The 19098-nt window shown below is 28.7% G+C and overlaps 1 protein-coding gene across 1 annotated transcript; it reads left to right on the top strand.

Moving 5' to 3' along the window:
• The first annotated feature begins 935 nt into the window (after positions 1–935).
• LOC132937525 (uncharacterized) lies at positions 936–3695 on the top strand. Its single transcript, XM_061004348.1, has 2 exons — positions 936–1071; positions 2845–3695. Exons 1-2 carry the CDS (start codon positions 936–938, stop codon positions 3693–3695), a joined length of 987 nt encoding a protein of 328 aa, XP_060860331.1.
• The last annotated feature ends 15403 nt before the right edge of the window (positions 3696–19098 follow it).

The raw sequence follows: 19098 nt of genomic DNA, 5'->3' as shown, positions 1-19098 counted from the left end.
CCAGGAGTACGTTATTTTAGATTTTTTTGTTACAGCTCGAATACCTAATGTAATGTACGCCTTGGCTGGTCATGATGGTGGTGATGTCGCCCCGGTCACGAGTTCACGACCGTGTGCACACTATCGCTACAGAGATGGCCCGTCACCGTCACTGCCACCGCAGCCGTCGTCGTGTTTGTGATGGTGCGTCGGACGCTCCATCAACACTGAAATCGGCACGGCGGGGAACTTTCGCCCGCGCGCTCCGCCGTCGTTGACCGCGTGGCGGCGTGCGCTCCGCGCTCGGTAACCGACGATGCCGCCGCCGCCACCACCACCTCTCCGAACACCAACCACACTCACCGGCGGAGAACCCACCCGGATCGCGCGCGCTATACGGTCCCGCGGATTACCGCGCTCTTTCGCCGCCGCAATGGTCGGCCTGGACCGATCAATAACGTACGACGCGCAAGAATATCAGCCGCGCGCGAACAAATGACTGTGCGACGACTGCTGCAGCAATAAACAGGGACGACAATATATATATATATATTAAATGACCGGGGCTCAGGAAGAGGAAGTAAATAATGTACCTATATATGTATTGTATAATAATTCGCGGTTACAACTGCGTGAATTAATTGATTTGCGGAGTTGCGGCGTAATACTTCTATATACTCCGCATGACGCGTAGACTTAAGGCCGTGTCCTACGTGAATCCGGCGAGTGCGGCAAACGCATTTCGGTGCGTGCGATGCGGCGACCAAAATAAACAAACCTGTGGTAACATGTCCGCGTTTCCAATGTAACGCCGCAGTCGCCGCATATGCGTGCGATCAAATTCGTTCGTACGCACCGGACAATTTGAAAAACAAATCATTTTGTTTTTGTCGCCGCACAACACTGCGTTTAGTGCGTTAATTAATGATATAATATTATAAATATTATTACTTAAAATGGAAACTACCGAACTTTTGATATCTGAAGTGCAAAAAAGAAGTGTATTATGGAACAAGTTTGACAAAAAGTACAGGGATAGACTTGTTTGTGATAAGGAGTGGACGATATTGGCCAAAAAAATGAATTTGGATAGTGAGTGTAAAAAAATAATAAATATATTGTAAAATATGAATTATTGTTTTTTATTATTATTATAACAATTAATGACCTATTACTAAAAACTGAAATATATCTACCAAATATAGATAAGACAATTTTTTAATTGATTCATAATATAAGGATATTAAGTACAATTTAAAAAAAAATAGTAGGTAGCGGACATCGGTTAATACTTATTATTAATTATTAACATTTTTATTATTAATATTATTTTTGTCTATAAAGTGTAATACAATATATAAATATATTATAAAGTAAGATTGAAAATAGATTTAATAAAAAATGTTTAAAAATGATGTTCATAAATTGCTTCTTAAATTCTATTTTCCATAAAAAAATTTACGAAGTTGCTCCTGATTGCAATAGCTGTACGTGTAGCACGATTATTAGATCTGCCACCACTATTTAGTCTCAACATCTGGTGGTCATATGACATATCAATATCGTTTGAATTTGTACTGTGTTGTGTTGAAGTCATATTTTTTTTTTCCAAATCGATAATTGTGTTATGTAAAATACAAATTGCCTTGACAATGTGGTCTGCGTTTTCCACTTTAGTTTCAATAGATTTTAAAAGAATTCTAAACTTTGATGAAAGAATACCAAATGCACACTCAACTGTCATTCTAGCCCTGCTAAGTCTATAGTTATAGTAAGATTTTGCATTATCTTGTGTCTGTTTTTGTGGAAATGGTCTCATCAAATAATTTCGTAGGGGAAAAGCTTCATCACCAATGAAAACGAATGGGGCTATCACGTTTGAATTTGGCAATTTGGTTTCTTCTGGTAGTTTAAGAGAACCATTATCAATCCGCTGATAAAATGTTGAATTGGACATAACACTACCATCACTGTCCTTACCATACGCTCCAACTTCAATCATTACAAATTTGTAGTTCGCGTCAACAACTGCCATCAGAACAATCGAAAAAAATTGTTTGTAGTTGTAGTACATGCTTCCAGACTTTTTGGGACATCTCAATCTAATATGTTTCCCATCAATACTACCTACGCAATTTGGAAAATTCCACTTATCATAAAATTCTAAAGCTATCTTTTTAAATTTATCAACAGTTGGAGTTGGCATATGTTTGCATTTCAATGTATTCCAAATAGCTTTACAAATTTCCACGACAACATTTGAAACTGTTGTTTTGGATATTCTGAACGAAAAGGCAATTTGTCTGAACGCCAGTCCTGTCGCTAAAAACCTATTAAAAAACATAAACGTGAGCGTTAATATAAATATTTGGTAAGAGTTTCAAGTTTCTACGACTTATCCTTTTTGAATAATGACAAATATCTAAAATAATTTTTGGATAAATATCTTACGCAAATTTGTAAAAATTTAAATTTCAGATGTTCATAAAACTTTTTTCTAAAACTAGGCTCGAGTTTTTTTTACAGTTACTTGAAAAAAAACCTATAGATAACGTTGTGAAGAAGTTTTAAACTTTAGGTATATAAAGAAAAATTTTTATGAATTTTTAAGAAAAAAACTAATTGCAAATGTTTACGATTTTGACATATTTCATAAAAATTTGAACTTCAAGCGCCTATAAAAAAAATTGTGACTTACGATTTTTGATTTTTTTTTTAATATCTGATAAGATTATAAGAACCACTTATAAGAAACCTTGTATTACATTTTCAAGATTTTTTAGGCACCCAAATTTTTTTAATCAATATTTCAAAAAAAAATATTTATGTTTGTATTTCATATGTATTGAATTACTAACATTACAGAAGATGATGTAAAAAGAAGGTGGAGAAATCTGAGAGATACTTTTTTAAAAGAAAAAAAGAAAGTGAAAAAATGTCGTTCAGGAGATTCCCAAGAGCATGCAGAAATTTATACGGGAAAATGGGCTTACTACAAATCATTGCTTTTTTTAAAAGACACAACTACGCCAAGGAATACTGACGGAAATATTTCTGACTTAGAGTATACTCATCAAGAAAATTCAGACTTATTAGAAAATGACGATACTGGACATTTTAGTGATTCTTATGTTATGGAAAACATAAGCTTAGCAAACAATCTTGAGATTGAACAACCTTCACCAAGGCCCGAATCAGAACTTGAAATTGAACTATCTTCATCAAGACCCGAATTAGAAACTGACTCTTTTGCTATTCCTACAACAGTACCACCAAAAAGTTCAAGTGTTTCAGATGTTTCACGAAGTAGTTCGACAAAACGGAAAAGAGATAAAGCAAATAAAGATTTTGAAAGTGAGTTACTGAAACTGGAGGAACAGAAACTAACTGCTTTACTTCAATCCAATATAATTCCAGTTATAAAAGACGATGAAGATATGTTATTCCTGAAGTCACTTCATCCATATTTTCACACAATGAATCCATTACAAAAACTACGCGTAAGAAACCAACTCCAGACTATATTTATTAATGAATTATCCACCCAAGTACAACAGCCACAAGAACTATATGCTTTATCTGCCTCATGCAATAATATGTATTCCACTCAAAATGAAATGCATTATCGAAATACACGTATCCAACAGCAAATCAACTCAACTGATATCGATAACGAAAGATACGAAGCTATACCGGTTCCCAATTTTAATTTTTAATCAATGCTTTATAAAACTTAGAAATTTAAGGAATATATTAATAAATAATAAATATAAATTTTATTATTTGTTGTTTGAACAATTTCTAATTATTTTTTAATTTTATAATTAAAGTTTCAACTAATTATTTTTATTATTATGTACTAACGTCTTGCTTATGAATATTTTAAAATTTTTAGTTTATTTAGTTTCATAAATTACCTACTTAAAACTATCTATTATTATTATAAAAAAGATAATATTTTTAATTTAATTTAATTTTAATTTTATATCTGATTTAATATTATAACTTAATTGTTTTATTTATAAGTTATTCTGTTTTTAAAAACCGAAGAAGGTTATTTAGCATCTTATTATTTTTTTTTTTTATTCTATTTTATGTTAAAGAATGATTTGTAAATTCTATACATGTATAATTATATTTATTATATTATGATTTCTTTTAATTTGTATTTTTCTTCTTAAGTTTACCTATAATTAAGTAAAAACTTACCTTATTGTCACAAGCAGCCTTTCTTCTATTGAAATAGGTTCTTGAAAATTTGTGGTTTGAAGGTCAAATTCTGGTGTAATTATTTTTAAAATATAATCAAAAGTTTCTGATGTCATTCTTGTATATGCTCGAAACAAAGCATTGTCACTACGTAATTGAGGGTACAAATGATAAAATTCACCAAAAGTGAATCGATCATCGTAAATAAATTTATTTGCCATTGATCGTTTATTTTTTTTATACTTTTTGTACATTAAGTATTTAAGTAGACTACTTTCACTTAATAACATTTTTTTTTGTAGACTTAAATTCATAGTACCTAAATATCAATACAAAAATATCTAATGCTAAAAAGTTTATATTAAAAGTTTAAATAATACTATAGTAGGCAAGTTATCGCAATAACGCATCGCCGTGTACTACGATGTCGGACTCACATTTGCCATGAGTGCGGCGTTTGAAAAACGTCCGATGCGTGCGATGCGAATTCGTTCGCATCGGACGCACTCGCCGCACTAGCCGGATTCACGTAGGACACGGCGTAAACTGCGGCACATCCGTAGTCGGACTTACTGTAGTGGTAGGCGAGGTAGATATACTCAGCCCATACCACCAATCATTATATGTATACCTATTGTGCGGTTAAATTACCTACATCCCAATTTTTGCCTGTCGGTAAAACGATTCTTTTTTATAATAATTAACCGTCAGTAAACTTTTAGCCGACACGTCCGTATATATTATTAAATAATATGTATAGTGTTTCCCCAAGACTAAAACCCGCACACTTTTTCAAGGTTGTTGTATCCAAAAAAAAAAATTGTATAGGTAGGTGCTTCCTTAAAAATGTATATACTTTTAAATGTAAAACCTAAGAATTCTATATTTTGTTCATACAATAACAATTTCATCTCATTTGCGTAAACGTATAAACATAAGTCAATTTTTCATTTTCGGTGGTATGAATGTGGGTAGGTATTTAAAGCAAATTTTAGTGCTTCTATCAAACCTTTTGGTAAATTTGGTAAAAGTTTTGACGTTCGGAATGCATCTGGTCTGTAGATTAAAAATAGTGTGCAGTATTTTTCCATATATTGGGCCGATAAAGAATGTGGTTTTATGCATCGATCTTTTTGGAGTAGAAATGCGAAGTCTTTCCCCCTGAAAACGTCTCTGAGTAGAGTTAGTAACAATTATACTAGTATTATATTCGATATAACAAAGTCGCTCCAAAAGTTAAAATCCTAGATCTCGAATTGCCCTCACTAGTATGTACAAATGTAAACATACCGGAAGCCGGAAAGTTAGGATGCGTTATTGCATTTATAATGAACAACTTTTTTCTTATAGGTTATTAATACTTAACTTTGTCGTCACATGTATTTGCTTGGTCAAATTCGAGTTATTATACGTCTACAGCATGCAGTGGCGTACACTGATATTTTTAATGAGAGGGGTTATATTACAAAATTATACATATCAACATATTTTTTTAATTTTAATAATTTGTATATTATACCTATAATACGTATGTACACCACTGCCTACATGAGTTATATGTATATACATAGTTGTAATAATGTAATAATATCAATAACATCACAAAGCACAACTAGTATTAACAAACAAAATCAAATCGTTCCACGCTATGTCACTCCGTTTGGCTATTAGATTATCTTTAGTTCTAAATCGGCGGGAATAGGTATATGAACGGAAACTCCATCGTGAGTGTATATTGTTTTGTGAATGATATGAATACACAATACACATTGACAATAAAATAATACACACGCGTCTAAGCAAATTACGACGTGTTTGATTTCCTTAATTTTTTTATTTCAGTATAGGTAGAAACGACTAATTTATATATTTATATGCCAATAATATATTATAAACCAACATTCGTGTAAACCCATACAAAATATATGATTTGAACTGTGCAACAAACTGCGCCCTGTATAATATGTCAGAGACTATAGAGTTCACGGTGGCTACATAAAGATAACTACATACGTTAACATAACCGCAGCATTAATTTTAAATTATATAGTTGTAAATGAGTGAATAATGCATATTTATTACAAGTATATATGTATGAACTAGTAATTACTAATATATTCGTGTCTTTTTTGTTTCAACAGTCACTCTTCATCGCCGCACACATTTGAACAACCAAACGATTAACGAATAGAATAGGTAAAACTAGGTTTTTATTGCATTGTAGATTTTCTGCAGTAGTTTGGTGATGAATGAATGATGATGATGATGATGATGATGATGATGATATTTCTTTTGATTGCAGTTTTTAAATACCTACAGCCATTAACTGAAGGAAATACGGGGAATATGAAACTTAAAAATAATAGATACTGAATAAACCGTGAGATTTGCTGTAAACTGGTACAACAAGTAACTTATAAAAAAAGTTTAAAATTAAAACTTCTATTTGGGAAATAATATGAAATCTAAAATCAGAATGACGAATAAAATGTCAATCAATACCTATATAATATACACATGTATATTTTTAAAAAATGTATACAGCTGAAAATTCAATTATATAATATATATAGAAATTTCAAATTTGTCTTGTATCAGTTATAGGTATCATAATAGTGATAAAATACTAAATTACTATAGGTAAAGTACCTACTGTAAAAAATGCATCAATTAAAATAATTACCTTATTATAAGTTATTATTTATTACGTATTATTAATTTCTGATTTACCTAAGATCCTGGGAAGCGATTAAGCAATTATCCACTAACGATGTGCAGTCGATGTTCGATTACAATTTCGCAAAGCTGAAAGCATAAATATGTATATAGCATGACATAATTCTCGATCGTTATTATATATAGATATATTTAACGGATAGCGGATACTATAGAGCAGGGGTCTCCAAACTGTTTTATTCGAGGGCCACATAAAATATCAAAAGCTTTTAGCGAGCCAAAAGTGTATAAACACATGTCATTTTTACGTGGGCTGTCGTTTAGAGATTCCTGCTATAGAGTACAAATATAATAGGTAGTAATTATATAATATGATTAGAAATTACAATACAGCTCTTCTCGATATATCACAAAGTATTTGTAACAACTAGGTACCTGTGAATTAAATTATGGTTTTTTTTAATAATATTAAGATATATTATACTAAGTTAATTAGTTAAATAAATTAGGTTAATCCTATTAATATACATAAGGTATGATTATACATATCAGAAGAACGGGGTCAGTGAGACTTATTAATGGAACTAATGTATTGAAGGCCTTAAAAGAGATGGAATAGGGGAGTAACATGAAAATAGCTGGTGTGACTGTAATAGTGTACGAGATGTAGGAAATCAAGGTCTATAATGGAGGCGTAAGACGAGGGTGGGCAGGTCAACATATAGTTAGTAGTAGTATAAGGCAACGTAAAAGAGTGTGGCAGCCATATTTAATTATTTAAAAGTTTCAAAACTTCTACATAAGATAATATTATGTTTGTACCATTTATTTCCTAGATTACCTTTTAATTGGACCGTGATGCGTTCAATATAAGAAGACTTTTAATTTTCAAAAGAATCGAGAATATTATATTATGATTCTTTGGGTCCCGACAGTTCTGATAAGAATGATCGTTTTCTCTATAAAAGATGTGTATTGTGATTGTGCATTTTTCTTTACTTCGATAAAACTTTGACATTTCTGACATTAGATGAGCGATTCTTATATACTGGTATCTACTTTTAATACAACCTATTGAAAAGTTTAATATATTAATTTTACTGGGTGTAGTTTAGTTTAGACGAAATTTAGGTTCAACCATGCGCACATACAGGTTATGAACGTACTAAGATATTATTTTTATTTTTTCTGGTAAAACAAAGAATACAATTTTCATAGTTTTGACAAACTTATTATTGAAACATCAATATTATATTTATTACAAAAATATTTAAAAAACGAGTGAAATTCAGAAGGTTACGAAAATATTGTTGTCTAAATAATTTATTGTATCCCTTAATTATGCGAAATATAACGCGAACGTCAGGTCTATTTTTTATCGAATGTATAACACTTTAATTTTTAATTTATTTTTCAACTTAGTATTATTAGCAGGACTTAAAAATCAACAGTATCAGATTTTGCATAAACATAAATTTCTGTAAAAAATTATTTATTTATTTTTCTATCACGACCTTTATCCGTGAAATATTATAACTAAAAAATTAAATTAGATCAAAATGTATTTTTATACTATATCCTCCAATGAAATTAATTCATCGTTTTAAATTATTTATAAATCAAGTTTTTTATACTACCTAATCTGAAAATTGAATTAACTAGGTGGCAAGGTAGTAGATACAGTAAAAATATAAAGGCATTATGTTTTAAATAATTGCATATGTAACTATATAATGTATACCAATAATATGTTTACTATTTGGTCGTTTAACTAAAACGCCACCCAATAGATTTTTTAGTATAATATGATACTAAATTCTTGCCTTCTTCCTTATCCATACACAATATTGAACCTACAATATTTGTATAGATATATATAACTAGATACATATCAAAAGAAACTTGTATACCTAATTAGGTTGGTTAACTATATCAGACAATCGCGGTAACCAGTAGATACATTTTTTAAAATCTAATTGGTCCTTTATTAGCTTTGTGTTTCACTGTTACGTACATATGTAATATACAACAAAAAACAAATAGTCAATATTATAGTTAAAATAATGTAGACTGTAGAAAATGCCACAGAGAATTTTGTGTATTATAAACATAATTAGTTATTGACTTTTATACAAAAATACAGTCGTTTCAACTCTCTTAAGATAAAATGTTGTATAAATGAAAATACGTCACATCAATAATTTAAACGTGGTCAAATTCATTAAAATACAAAATTATATAAGTATTTTATAACTAATAATATAGTTAAATTAATTTTCTCTAGAGTTATTTTAATCAGGTAAATCATACGCATAAATATTATGTTGATCTGGTCATCAGTCAGAACTACAACTCATAACCTGTCTTCATTAAAAATGTATTTTATTATTTTCGTTAAAAAAAATTGTTCCAAAATAAAGATAGCTATTTTTTGTTTTTATTAAAAAAGGTTTTAGGTATTAAGAATACTCCACGCTCGAAGTGTTGTCTCCGTCTTACAAGTGCGTAACATAGTAAATTTACGCTCAGAAGATCATGTTTAGTTTAGTTAGTTTAAAAATGAGAGTGAATCGACCTACTATGAAATTTGATGGTAGGAACATAATCTGTGTTCTTATAATGTTTTTGGACGATGGATCAGTTTTTTAGCAAGTTATTCCTATGTAATATAGCGTGAATTAAAAATGTTCATAACTCACTTAAAAAGTGAACAATCGTAAAAAACCAACATACGAACGTCGAGGTGGCGGGTGTGACGTCCTTTCTATGTTATTATACATTTCTGTTTTTATTTTTATTAATTTTTTTTTTTTAAATTTTTTAAATTTTTAAATTTTTTTACATTATTATTGAAAGTAATATTTTCGATTATCTTTCTCCTTTAAGCAAAGCTTGTGTAGGAGAAAGAGAGTTATTATATATATGATACAATTATTATAATTATAAAATTTACAAAATACAGAGTATAGGTTCTAAGTACATATAAAGCTAAATAAACAAATATAGTTTAGAAATATTATTAAGAAATTGTACATGATAAAGAAAGATATATAAAATAAACACATTAGTCTAAGATACACGAATAAAACCTCATAGATTAATATTTACAAAGCTTAGAATATAAAATAAAATTACAGCAACTCATTATTTAACTCCAGAATTATTTATTTTCTACTTTGTGACCAACATAAACATACAATTCTAATCAAAAATTAATGTAGAACGGTACTTATTGTTGTTTAACGTTGGAGATAATTTCCTTCTTTACTTTTGTATTCGATATAAAATCTTCGATCAACCATTACCTATCATTTTTAATCTTAATAGGTATAGAGTACGAATGTCTATGTATTATATACCTATAATTAATGAGTCTGATTTAATGTGTCTCATTATTTCCATGCAAAATCTGAATATTCAACTTACACTCAGAATCGATTTTCGTATAATATATCATTGAATTCATTATTCAAACTTAACACCACCCATTATAGTGATCCACTGGCCACTTGAGACATACTTTACAACAGAGAGACACTCACTTGCCCACCTTTTTTTTAATGCAAATTTAAGAATTTAAGGATTAAGTTAGCATTTTTCAAAATTCGCATTTTAATGTTACACCCCCCCCCCCCTCCTACACACACCCAGCAATATTTGATTTTCAGTCGGCAAAATAGAATTTATTTTCACCTGAATTAAACCAATTTTTTTAAGAAGAGGAAAGGAAAATTAAATAAATTGTTTAAATGTTAATATTGTTTTGAGGCCCCTGAAAATGTGTCATTTTTAAGGAGTTGTGTCATCTGATATCTCTCTCTATATATAAAAATAAGTGTACATTTTGAATAAATTTTATAACTCAAGATCCAGCAAACCGATTTCAATAAAAGCGTGAGGCTTTTGTATTAATTGATTATATTAATCCTCCGTAGGTGGAATTAAGTAAAAATGACAAACTTGGTACAATTTTGTACACTTACGTACAAACAGCACGGGGTCCGCGATCTACTGCAGGTAGATTGCCTACCTGATAATATACTGCTGCGAATCAGAATTTTTATTCCGAGCAACAGAAAAGTTAAGATAAATTTTGAACACCATACACCATACACAATACACCAAATATTAAATAACGAATTGAACAAAGTTTGAAGAATTGGTACATTTAACAGGCAACAAAGTGCCAGCGGGATCAGCTAGTTTTATATATTTAAATGTTTAATATATACAAATAACTTAATAATAATATAATGTAACAAAATTATATGAATCGCATTTAGTGTTGTATCACGAAAAAAAAATAGGTACATGAGAAATATAAAAAAAATATATCAAGTCTAAAAATATTAAATATTTTTTATGTAAGTGAACATAGATAGTCTAAAAAATGTAATATTACCATTTTGTTGTATAATTATAGCTTCTCGTAGCAAAATCACTAGGGTAAAATGACGAAAAATAGTTGTATAATTATGTACTTGAACTTGAATAGGTAGTAGGTACTATAGGTAATACTATAGTATTATAATAATATATTATTTATTTACTAAGATACAGCCTCAAAAGTACAGAGTGTAAGATAATATTTAAATGAAATATGTATATTTATATTAACGGCACTTAAGAGGACACCCACCTGGGCATTTGTTGTATCCGTCTTATAAACTGAACAAAGTTCGAGTCATAATATAGAGTTGGTACATTTAACGGGCAACGAAGTGCACGGAATCAGCTGGTATATACATATATTTAACATTTAAATATAACGCCCCCTTCATACAAAATGTAAGTTTTCATTACACACTTGAAGTTTTTAACAAATTAAATTAATTATAAGAAACAGGAAAAACACACGTTTTAGATATTCAACTTGAGTTGGAATATAAAATATAAAGTTATACAAATTATATAGATATTATAATATATAAGACAATTAAATTAGAAATTATATTTTACATCTAATGTATTATGACAAGGAAGTCCAAGAGAAATGCAATGAAAAAAAACATTTTAGTGCAGTGAAAATAATTTTAATATAAAACTTCAAAAATAGTTTCTTTATTACATTTGTGAAAAATAAAATATTGCACATATGTATTATCCAATATAATGAAAAATACAGTTAGGTATCTCGAAATGTTCCTCTCCTGTTATTGTAATGACTTCATTACTTGTTTCGTAAGATTATGTTCAAAATATTTAAATTGTTTTGGTTTGATAATTTGTCTTTTATAGTACCTACTTAAGGTTTGATTTTTTACATTTTTTTTATGGGAGATGTAAATTAACAATCGATGAATCAATATCTATATTTGCCATTTTATTAAGTTTGTCAACGACCATTGCTAGAAATATTATACTTTTACTTGTATTATTATCAAGAGAAAGATCTAACTATAGGTAGGTACCAATATACTTTTAAGTTTTGATATACCTACTCAAAACTATGAAAACATATTGCATTAAACTAATTAGCTATTCAAACTATTTAATCTATAGGTTTTCATTTCAAATGTTACGTCATAATGTTATAATCTATAAAACTTAATTTTGCCATAATTGCTCAAATGTATAGACCATATTCTGCATTGAATATTTGTATTAAAGTACTAGACATTAAACAGAAGAACGCATAATTTATACATTTTACAGTAGTTACAAAAAATCTATGCATGTGATTTAATTTTCAATTTGTTAAATGATATTATTAATTTAATTTGATTGCTTATACTATTATAATAATATATAGGTACCAATAGGTTAGTTAATGTACATTAATGTACCATACGATAATAATATTATTATTGTTAAAGAGTTTTGCGCATTACCTATATATTGTTGTCCATAACCATGGATATTAATATTGTCATTTTATGAATGTTTTTATTTATAATGTTTAAAAACATAACAAACAAAGTACTATATTATGACGTCATTATACTGTGTTACGCAGAAATAAGACGACTTGCGTTTTTTTACTTTTATCGATCCGCATTACGAATCTATATATTTCGGAACAGTTTTGGTATGTAACTCGACGGTCGACGGTGGCGATCACATACCTGATAATTGATGGTAATATGATTACATATTATAATATATCTATTATCAGGTCTATGGCGGCAATGCATCTGTGCCATCGGACGGATAGGAACACAGCCCAGAGGCCGCAGAACGGCAAGTAACTGATAACGAGCTGTAACTACAGTCGCGAAACTCGTTTGACGACGCGATGACCCTCCCCAGGAGATCGGCTAACTTTACGGCGTCAGATTTCCCTTCTGGTGTCAGGAACGAGTGGTTCCTCGGCCTTGTTGAGATGGGCTCAGGAGTACTTACAGGATGTTGACGTACATTACATAATAATAACCTATATCATTAAACAAAACAAAACGCATAAACTCATTGCTTCAATATACCGAGTTATTTCAAATTGCCTATATTGTCATCAAACAAAATAAAATGGCAGCGTAAGGGTACATTCCATATAGTTATAACTTATAAGTATGGGTCGTCCCCTTTCGCTGTCGTTTAAATTTCTCAACGTCGAGGTATTCAAAATGTTTCATACTGCGGCTCCTTTATGTGTTCACAATATTTTCACGGCTCACGAATTATCATGAAAAATTTGAAACAATACGGATAAAATATTGCCAATATCGGTGGTGATAACAGTGATTTTTGTACTAGAAATAAAACTTTTAATAGTCGCGTAATGTATTTCACTCCTTCCCCCCGCCGAAAATGATTTTCTTTAGATTTAACGTTAAAAGTTGTTTTAGCACATATTACTTTTGTAAATAACTACAGTTAAATCTGAATTAAAAAATGTTTATATTATATCAGTTTCCTTTAAAATATGTTTATATTGAATAATTGTTAAGACTGCGTAAATTTAAGTATCATTCCTACAAAGTTCAAAAACGATTAAAACACTTAAAATTTCAACTTAATATAGCAAATACTAGAAAAAAAATTATTAAAATAAAATATTATGTCATTATTTCATGTAGAATAATATAATAGCTAAATAAAAAAAAAATTATATATTTTATCGTTTTAATAGAGAAAATTAAATAATGTAAAAATGTATATAAGTTTGAAAATATCAATCAAATAATATATATATTTTATACAAACGGCTCTATAAGTCGGTCGTATGTTAATACATTTTTTTGAAATTCTATTTATTTTTTAGTGTCGGAATATTGTAAAGATAAATTACCTACTGATAAAAAAAACGATAATTTTTTTTGTTTTAAAATAGTACTTTTCGCTGGCTAAAATTACCATTCATCCCACACGGCTGGTCTCGATTAAACAGTTGTAATAACTTTGTAATTATTATTAATTATTATTATTAAATTATTATTATTGTGTGTGTCAATATTCGCATCGTAACGAGGCGTTTTATCGGGATGACAAGTGCGTATGGTCGGCTACGCGTGTCACAGCTATAATATTTATTATGATCATTACATTAACCGTCGCAAAGAGCAGTATTAATCATCGGGACGACAAGAGCGTATAGTCGGCTACGTGTTTCAGTTATAAAATCATAAATATTTTGAAGCTAGACATTGGATATTCACCCGTAAATTAAAAAAAATCTCATGCAATAATTTTCTTATTTGGTCGTTATTCACAAGCTATAATAACCATGAGCTAAATTTTCGTCAAATGTTTATTTTATCATTTTCTATACACGATATAATTTTAAAAATATTCTCATTTGTTTTAATTTATTTATACATAGACAATATCAATTTTCAATTTTTATAGTTTTCTATTCTATTAATGTTAATACAATTTCGTTCCGCCTGAACATTTTGTTTAAATTTATATATTCTTTTTTTTATGATTTCTTTTTAGAACGTCCTGGGTTTTGAATTTATCGTTTGGTTTATAATAATTGTAGGTGGGACTGACAACTGACAACTCGTTTGCGTACATCGAAAAACGTGAAAACCCGGTTAAAACTAATTTTGACCTGAAAAATGACAACTCGTTTGCGTACAGCTATTAAATTAGATTTAAACGATAATGTGATTTTAGATAAATGTGTGCGTTATTGACGACCGCTGGATGTTACTATATGCTTATTATTTAGTCGAACGTGTGATGCTATCGAGATACGAGTCATTTTATTTCGTGTAGTACCATGGACATTCAAATGTTTTTGAAACGCGCAGAGGAAAACGTTGTTTTAATATTGAAAACTTTAAGTATAGTGAGTTTCGTCTTTTAAAATCAGGCGATCTGTTGTTTAGATGTACCAATAAAAAATGTACATCAATAGTTACAGTGAATTAATTAATTACCAAGGTAATTAATACTTCAAACAAACACAAACATATATGTAACTTACCCAGGCTAATAACCTTTGCTGTTGAAGCCTTATCCTTTAAATAATAAAACACAAACACGAAGCACACACTGACCAGGTAATTTCTAGAGAAATTATAAGAAGTTCTTTAAAATGTAAGGCAAATGATGACTTACATATACTTCCAAGTAAATTGACACGTCGTGATTTACAAAATATGGAGGATATTTCGTTAAATTTAACTCATACGTATATGAAGTTGTTTAGGCGTTATATATATGACGTAAGAAGAAAGCATTTTCCGAATTTACCGACATCGATCCAAATATTTACCTAGTTATAGACACAATATTACATATGAAATCAGAATCAGATTTAAAATTAAATTCAATAAAGAAAAGTATTAATAATGTTCAACAAAAAGACACCATAAATAAATTAAATTTTTTAGAAAAATGTTTCAGACAATTACGTAACAAATCTATAAATCGATTGGAATATTTAAAACAAATTGGCACAAAATATTATAGCGATAAATTAGTTTAATTAACGACAAAGAAGTATTACATTAAAATTAATAAAATAGTAAATACAAACATAACATTGAAAAAACATGACAAATTTTATTTAAATTAAATTAACAAAATGAAAAAGACATTTTTAATCACGCATGTTGTAAACAGACAGTCCTAAGGCTGTAAAAGTGAGGAGGAAAATGTTTGAAAACAATCTTAAACATTTTTTAGTAGACTTTTGGTATAGTTTATGTACACAAACGAGTCCTACGTTTTGGTGGGTATTTATCACAGGTATTAAAAATTCGTGTGCGCAATCAAGTTGTATATTTGTACGCAAACGAGTCGCAAAAAAGGTTAAATGTACGCAAACAAATAACGCTCAGTAGGTGACATACGGTTAAAACAATGTTGCAATGCTTCGGATAGTAAATTTAATGTATTGATGTTTATTTGATATTCAGTTTAAATACGTTTTTGGATATTCGTTGGTTAATTTACATACCTACTATGTTTTGAAGATAATCGAAAACCAATGTATTAGTATATATCTTTCTATGATAGCTTGTGTATATCGAGATTCTGTTATAAAAATAATAATTTGTACGCAATGTACATAAGATATTTTTTTTATGGTATCTACTGTACATGTTATAATTAATATAGTAAATATAATTAATTTAATGTAATGCGTAAAGCAACAAAAATTATGTCATCTATTAAAAATTGGTTCAATGCAAACTCCCTGGAAATAAATTTTAATAAAACATGTTGTATTCCTTTTACCATATCAATAGTTAAAAGACTTGATATTTATGAACCCATTAAAATTTAAAGTACATGATGGCACAATATGTCAAGAGATAAATTTAATAGGCACATGTAATTGAAACTATATAAGTGTAAGAGTTGCAGAATCAGTGAGTATCTGGGGGTCATGATTAATAAGTTTTTAAAAAGGAATTTTCATATTGACTCAGTGATTAAAAAATTATGAAGTATGTTTGGTAGGTTTAAAACATTAAATAATATTTTATCACCTAACAATATGAAAATGGTTTTCTGTGCAATTGCACAGTCAGTTTATGCATATGGAATTTGCATTATATGGGGTGGTACCTTCAATAAATATTTAGGTTTCCTCAGAACTACTATAAATTCATTACTAGGGATAGCCTTTAGGCTTTAAGAAACCCTTTCATTCAAATACTGATATACTATATAATACTTATGATATTACATTTGGAGAAATCTCATGCAAAAGAAGTACTAACAAATCTATATTTTTATAAATTTGAAAGTGTTAGTTTCAACCATAATTATTCTACTCGTAAAAATATATACGATGTTTTTAGATTAAATAAATATAATACTGAACTTGGGAAAAAAGGTCCCTTCAATATATGTATAATACATTTATGCATGAAATACGAAATACCTATTACACAATTATTATTTTATAATAATTATTATGAACATTATAAAAATTATATTAAGCAGGTATAAGATAAGATATTGTTTATAAAACCCACATATCCATAAATTTGTACTGTACTTAAAAATTGTCCCTGTCTTATAATTTATAATTTTTTTATTTTTTTTTTATTTTTGTGTCTGTCATCACCTTTTAGGACAGTAAAAGTGCTTGGATTTTCTTCAACAGTAACTTTTCTGATAGAAAAGTGAATCTAGTTGTTACTTTGGGGGGTCAAAAGTAAAAATTTCCCAGTAGTTTTCAAAGGCTCTATGAAAAATTAAGGAAAAACGGGAATTTTTACGCAAAATCTGTTTTCGGGAAAATCGATTTTGGTTTTTGGTGTAACTCTAAAACAAATGACCGTAGGGACATGACATTTTGACTGAATGTTTATATAAGCATTTCCTATACACCATAACATTTTCCAAATATTAATTTATTATTTAGAGCTGTTTACGGACATTGTCAGTTTCCATTTTTTTTAGTTTTTTTTTCTATAAATATTAATTAATTTTTATTTGTTGGTTAAAAAAGCTTGAAAATTTAATAGAAGGTACCTAGGTTATTGTTTCAAAAGCCGATGAAAAAAATTAAAATCCTAAGTCACAGTTTTTATTTATAAGCATTTAAAGTTCAAATTTTGACAAAATACGGAAAAATCACGAAAATTAGCAAATTATTTTGAGTTGAGAATTCATAAAAATTTTTCTTTTTAAATCTAAGATTTGAAAATGTAATATAAGATTACTCATAAGTTTGTCTACCTTTATCAAAAAAAAAATGTCTACAAGAAACTTAAATTAAATTTTTATGAGCGTCTGAAATTTATATTTTTACAACATTTGATATTCACTCGATTTCTCATGTAACAATTTTCTTATTTTATTGTAATGAAAAACGAATGACTGTAGATACTTGAAAATTTCATTGAATGTTTATATTAGCACCTATACACCATACAATTTTAAAAATATTTTGACTCTATTTGAACTGTTTACGGACATTGTCAGTTTTCAATTTTTTTAGTTTTTTTTTCTATAAATATTAATAAAATTTTATTTGTCGGGTAACAAAGCGTGAAAATTTAATATAAGGCTCCTGATATATCGTTTTAATAGCAGTTGAAAAATATTATAAATACATAGGCACAATTTTTTTTTATAAGCATTTAAAGTTCAAATTTTGACACTATTTATCAAATTTATAATTTAAAAATTATTTTGTAGCTAAAAATGTATAAAATGTTTAACTTTTATGGCTAAGGATTGGAAATTTAAAACAAGGCTTCACGTAAATAGGTTATATATAAATTACTTTATTCACAATAATTCATCAAATATACTTGGTAATATCATAGGCTGACTGACCGTTTTCGCTCAGAATCGTTTTTCTTATACAATGATATTATATCATTGAATTAAAATTGAACACCATCCATTACAGTGACCCACTTGTAACCTACTGTACAGCAGAGTGACATCCACTTACCCACCTTTTTTAAATATGTTTTTGAGTTATCTTAGAGTAAAATCACAATTAGAGTTTATTACATAGAATAAAACTAGTAGATACTTGAAAATTTCATTGAATGTTTATATTAGCATTTTCTATACACCATAAAATTGTGAAAATATTTTGACTCTTTTTGATTTTGGTTTTTGGTGTAACTCTAAAACAAATGACTGTAATAGGGACACGAAATTTTGACTGAATGTTTATATAAGCATTTCCTATACACCATAACATTTTCCAAATATGTATTTATTATTTTGAGCTGTTTACGGACATTGTAAGTTTTCATTTTTTTTAGTTTTTTTTTCTATAAATATCAATAAAATTTTATTTGTTATGTAGAAAAGGGTGAAAATTTAATGCAAGGCTCCTGATATAATGTTACAATTGAAGTTTAAAAA

Source organism: Metopolophium dirhodum, chromosome 1 (assembly GCF_019925205.1).
Source record: "Metopolophium dirhodum isolate CAU chromosome 1, ASM1992520v1, whole genome shotgun sequence".
In the NCBI taxonomy this organism is placed as follows: Eukaryota; Metazoa; Arthropoda; class Insecta; order Hemiptera; family Aphididae; genus Metopolophium; species Metopolophium dirhodum.
This window is presented reverse-complemented; position numbering and strand designations above follow the sequence as displayed.

Coding starts and splice junctions, on each gene's coding strand:
- LOC132937525 (XM_061004348.1), top strand. CDS start 936: ATGGAAACTACCGAACTTTTGATATCTGAAGTGCAAAAAAGAAGTGTA. Junction 1,072..2,844: donor CAAAAAAATGAATTTGGATA/GTGAGTGTAAAA, acceptor CTAACATTACAG/AAGATGATGTAAAAAGAAGG.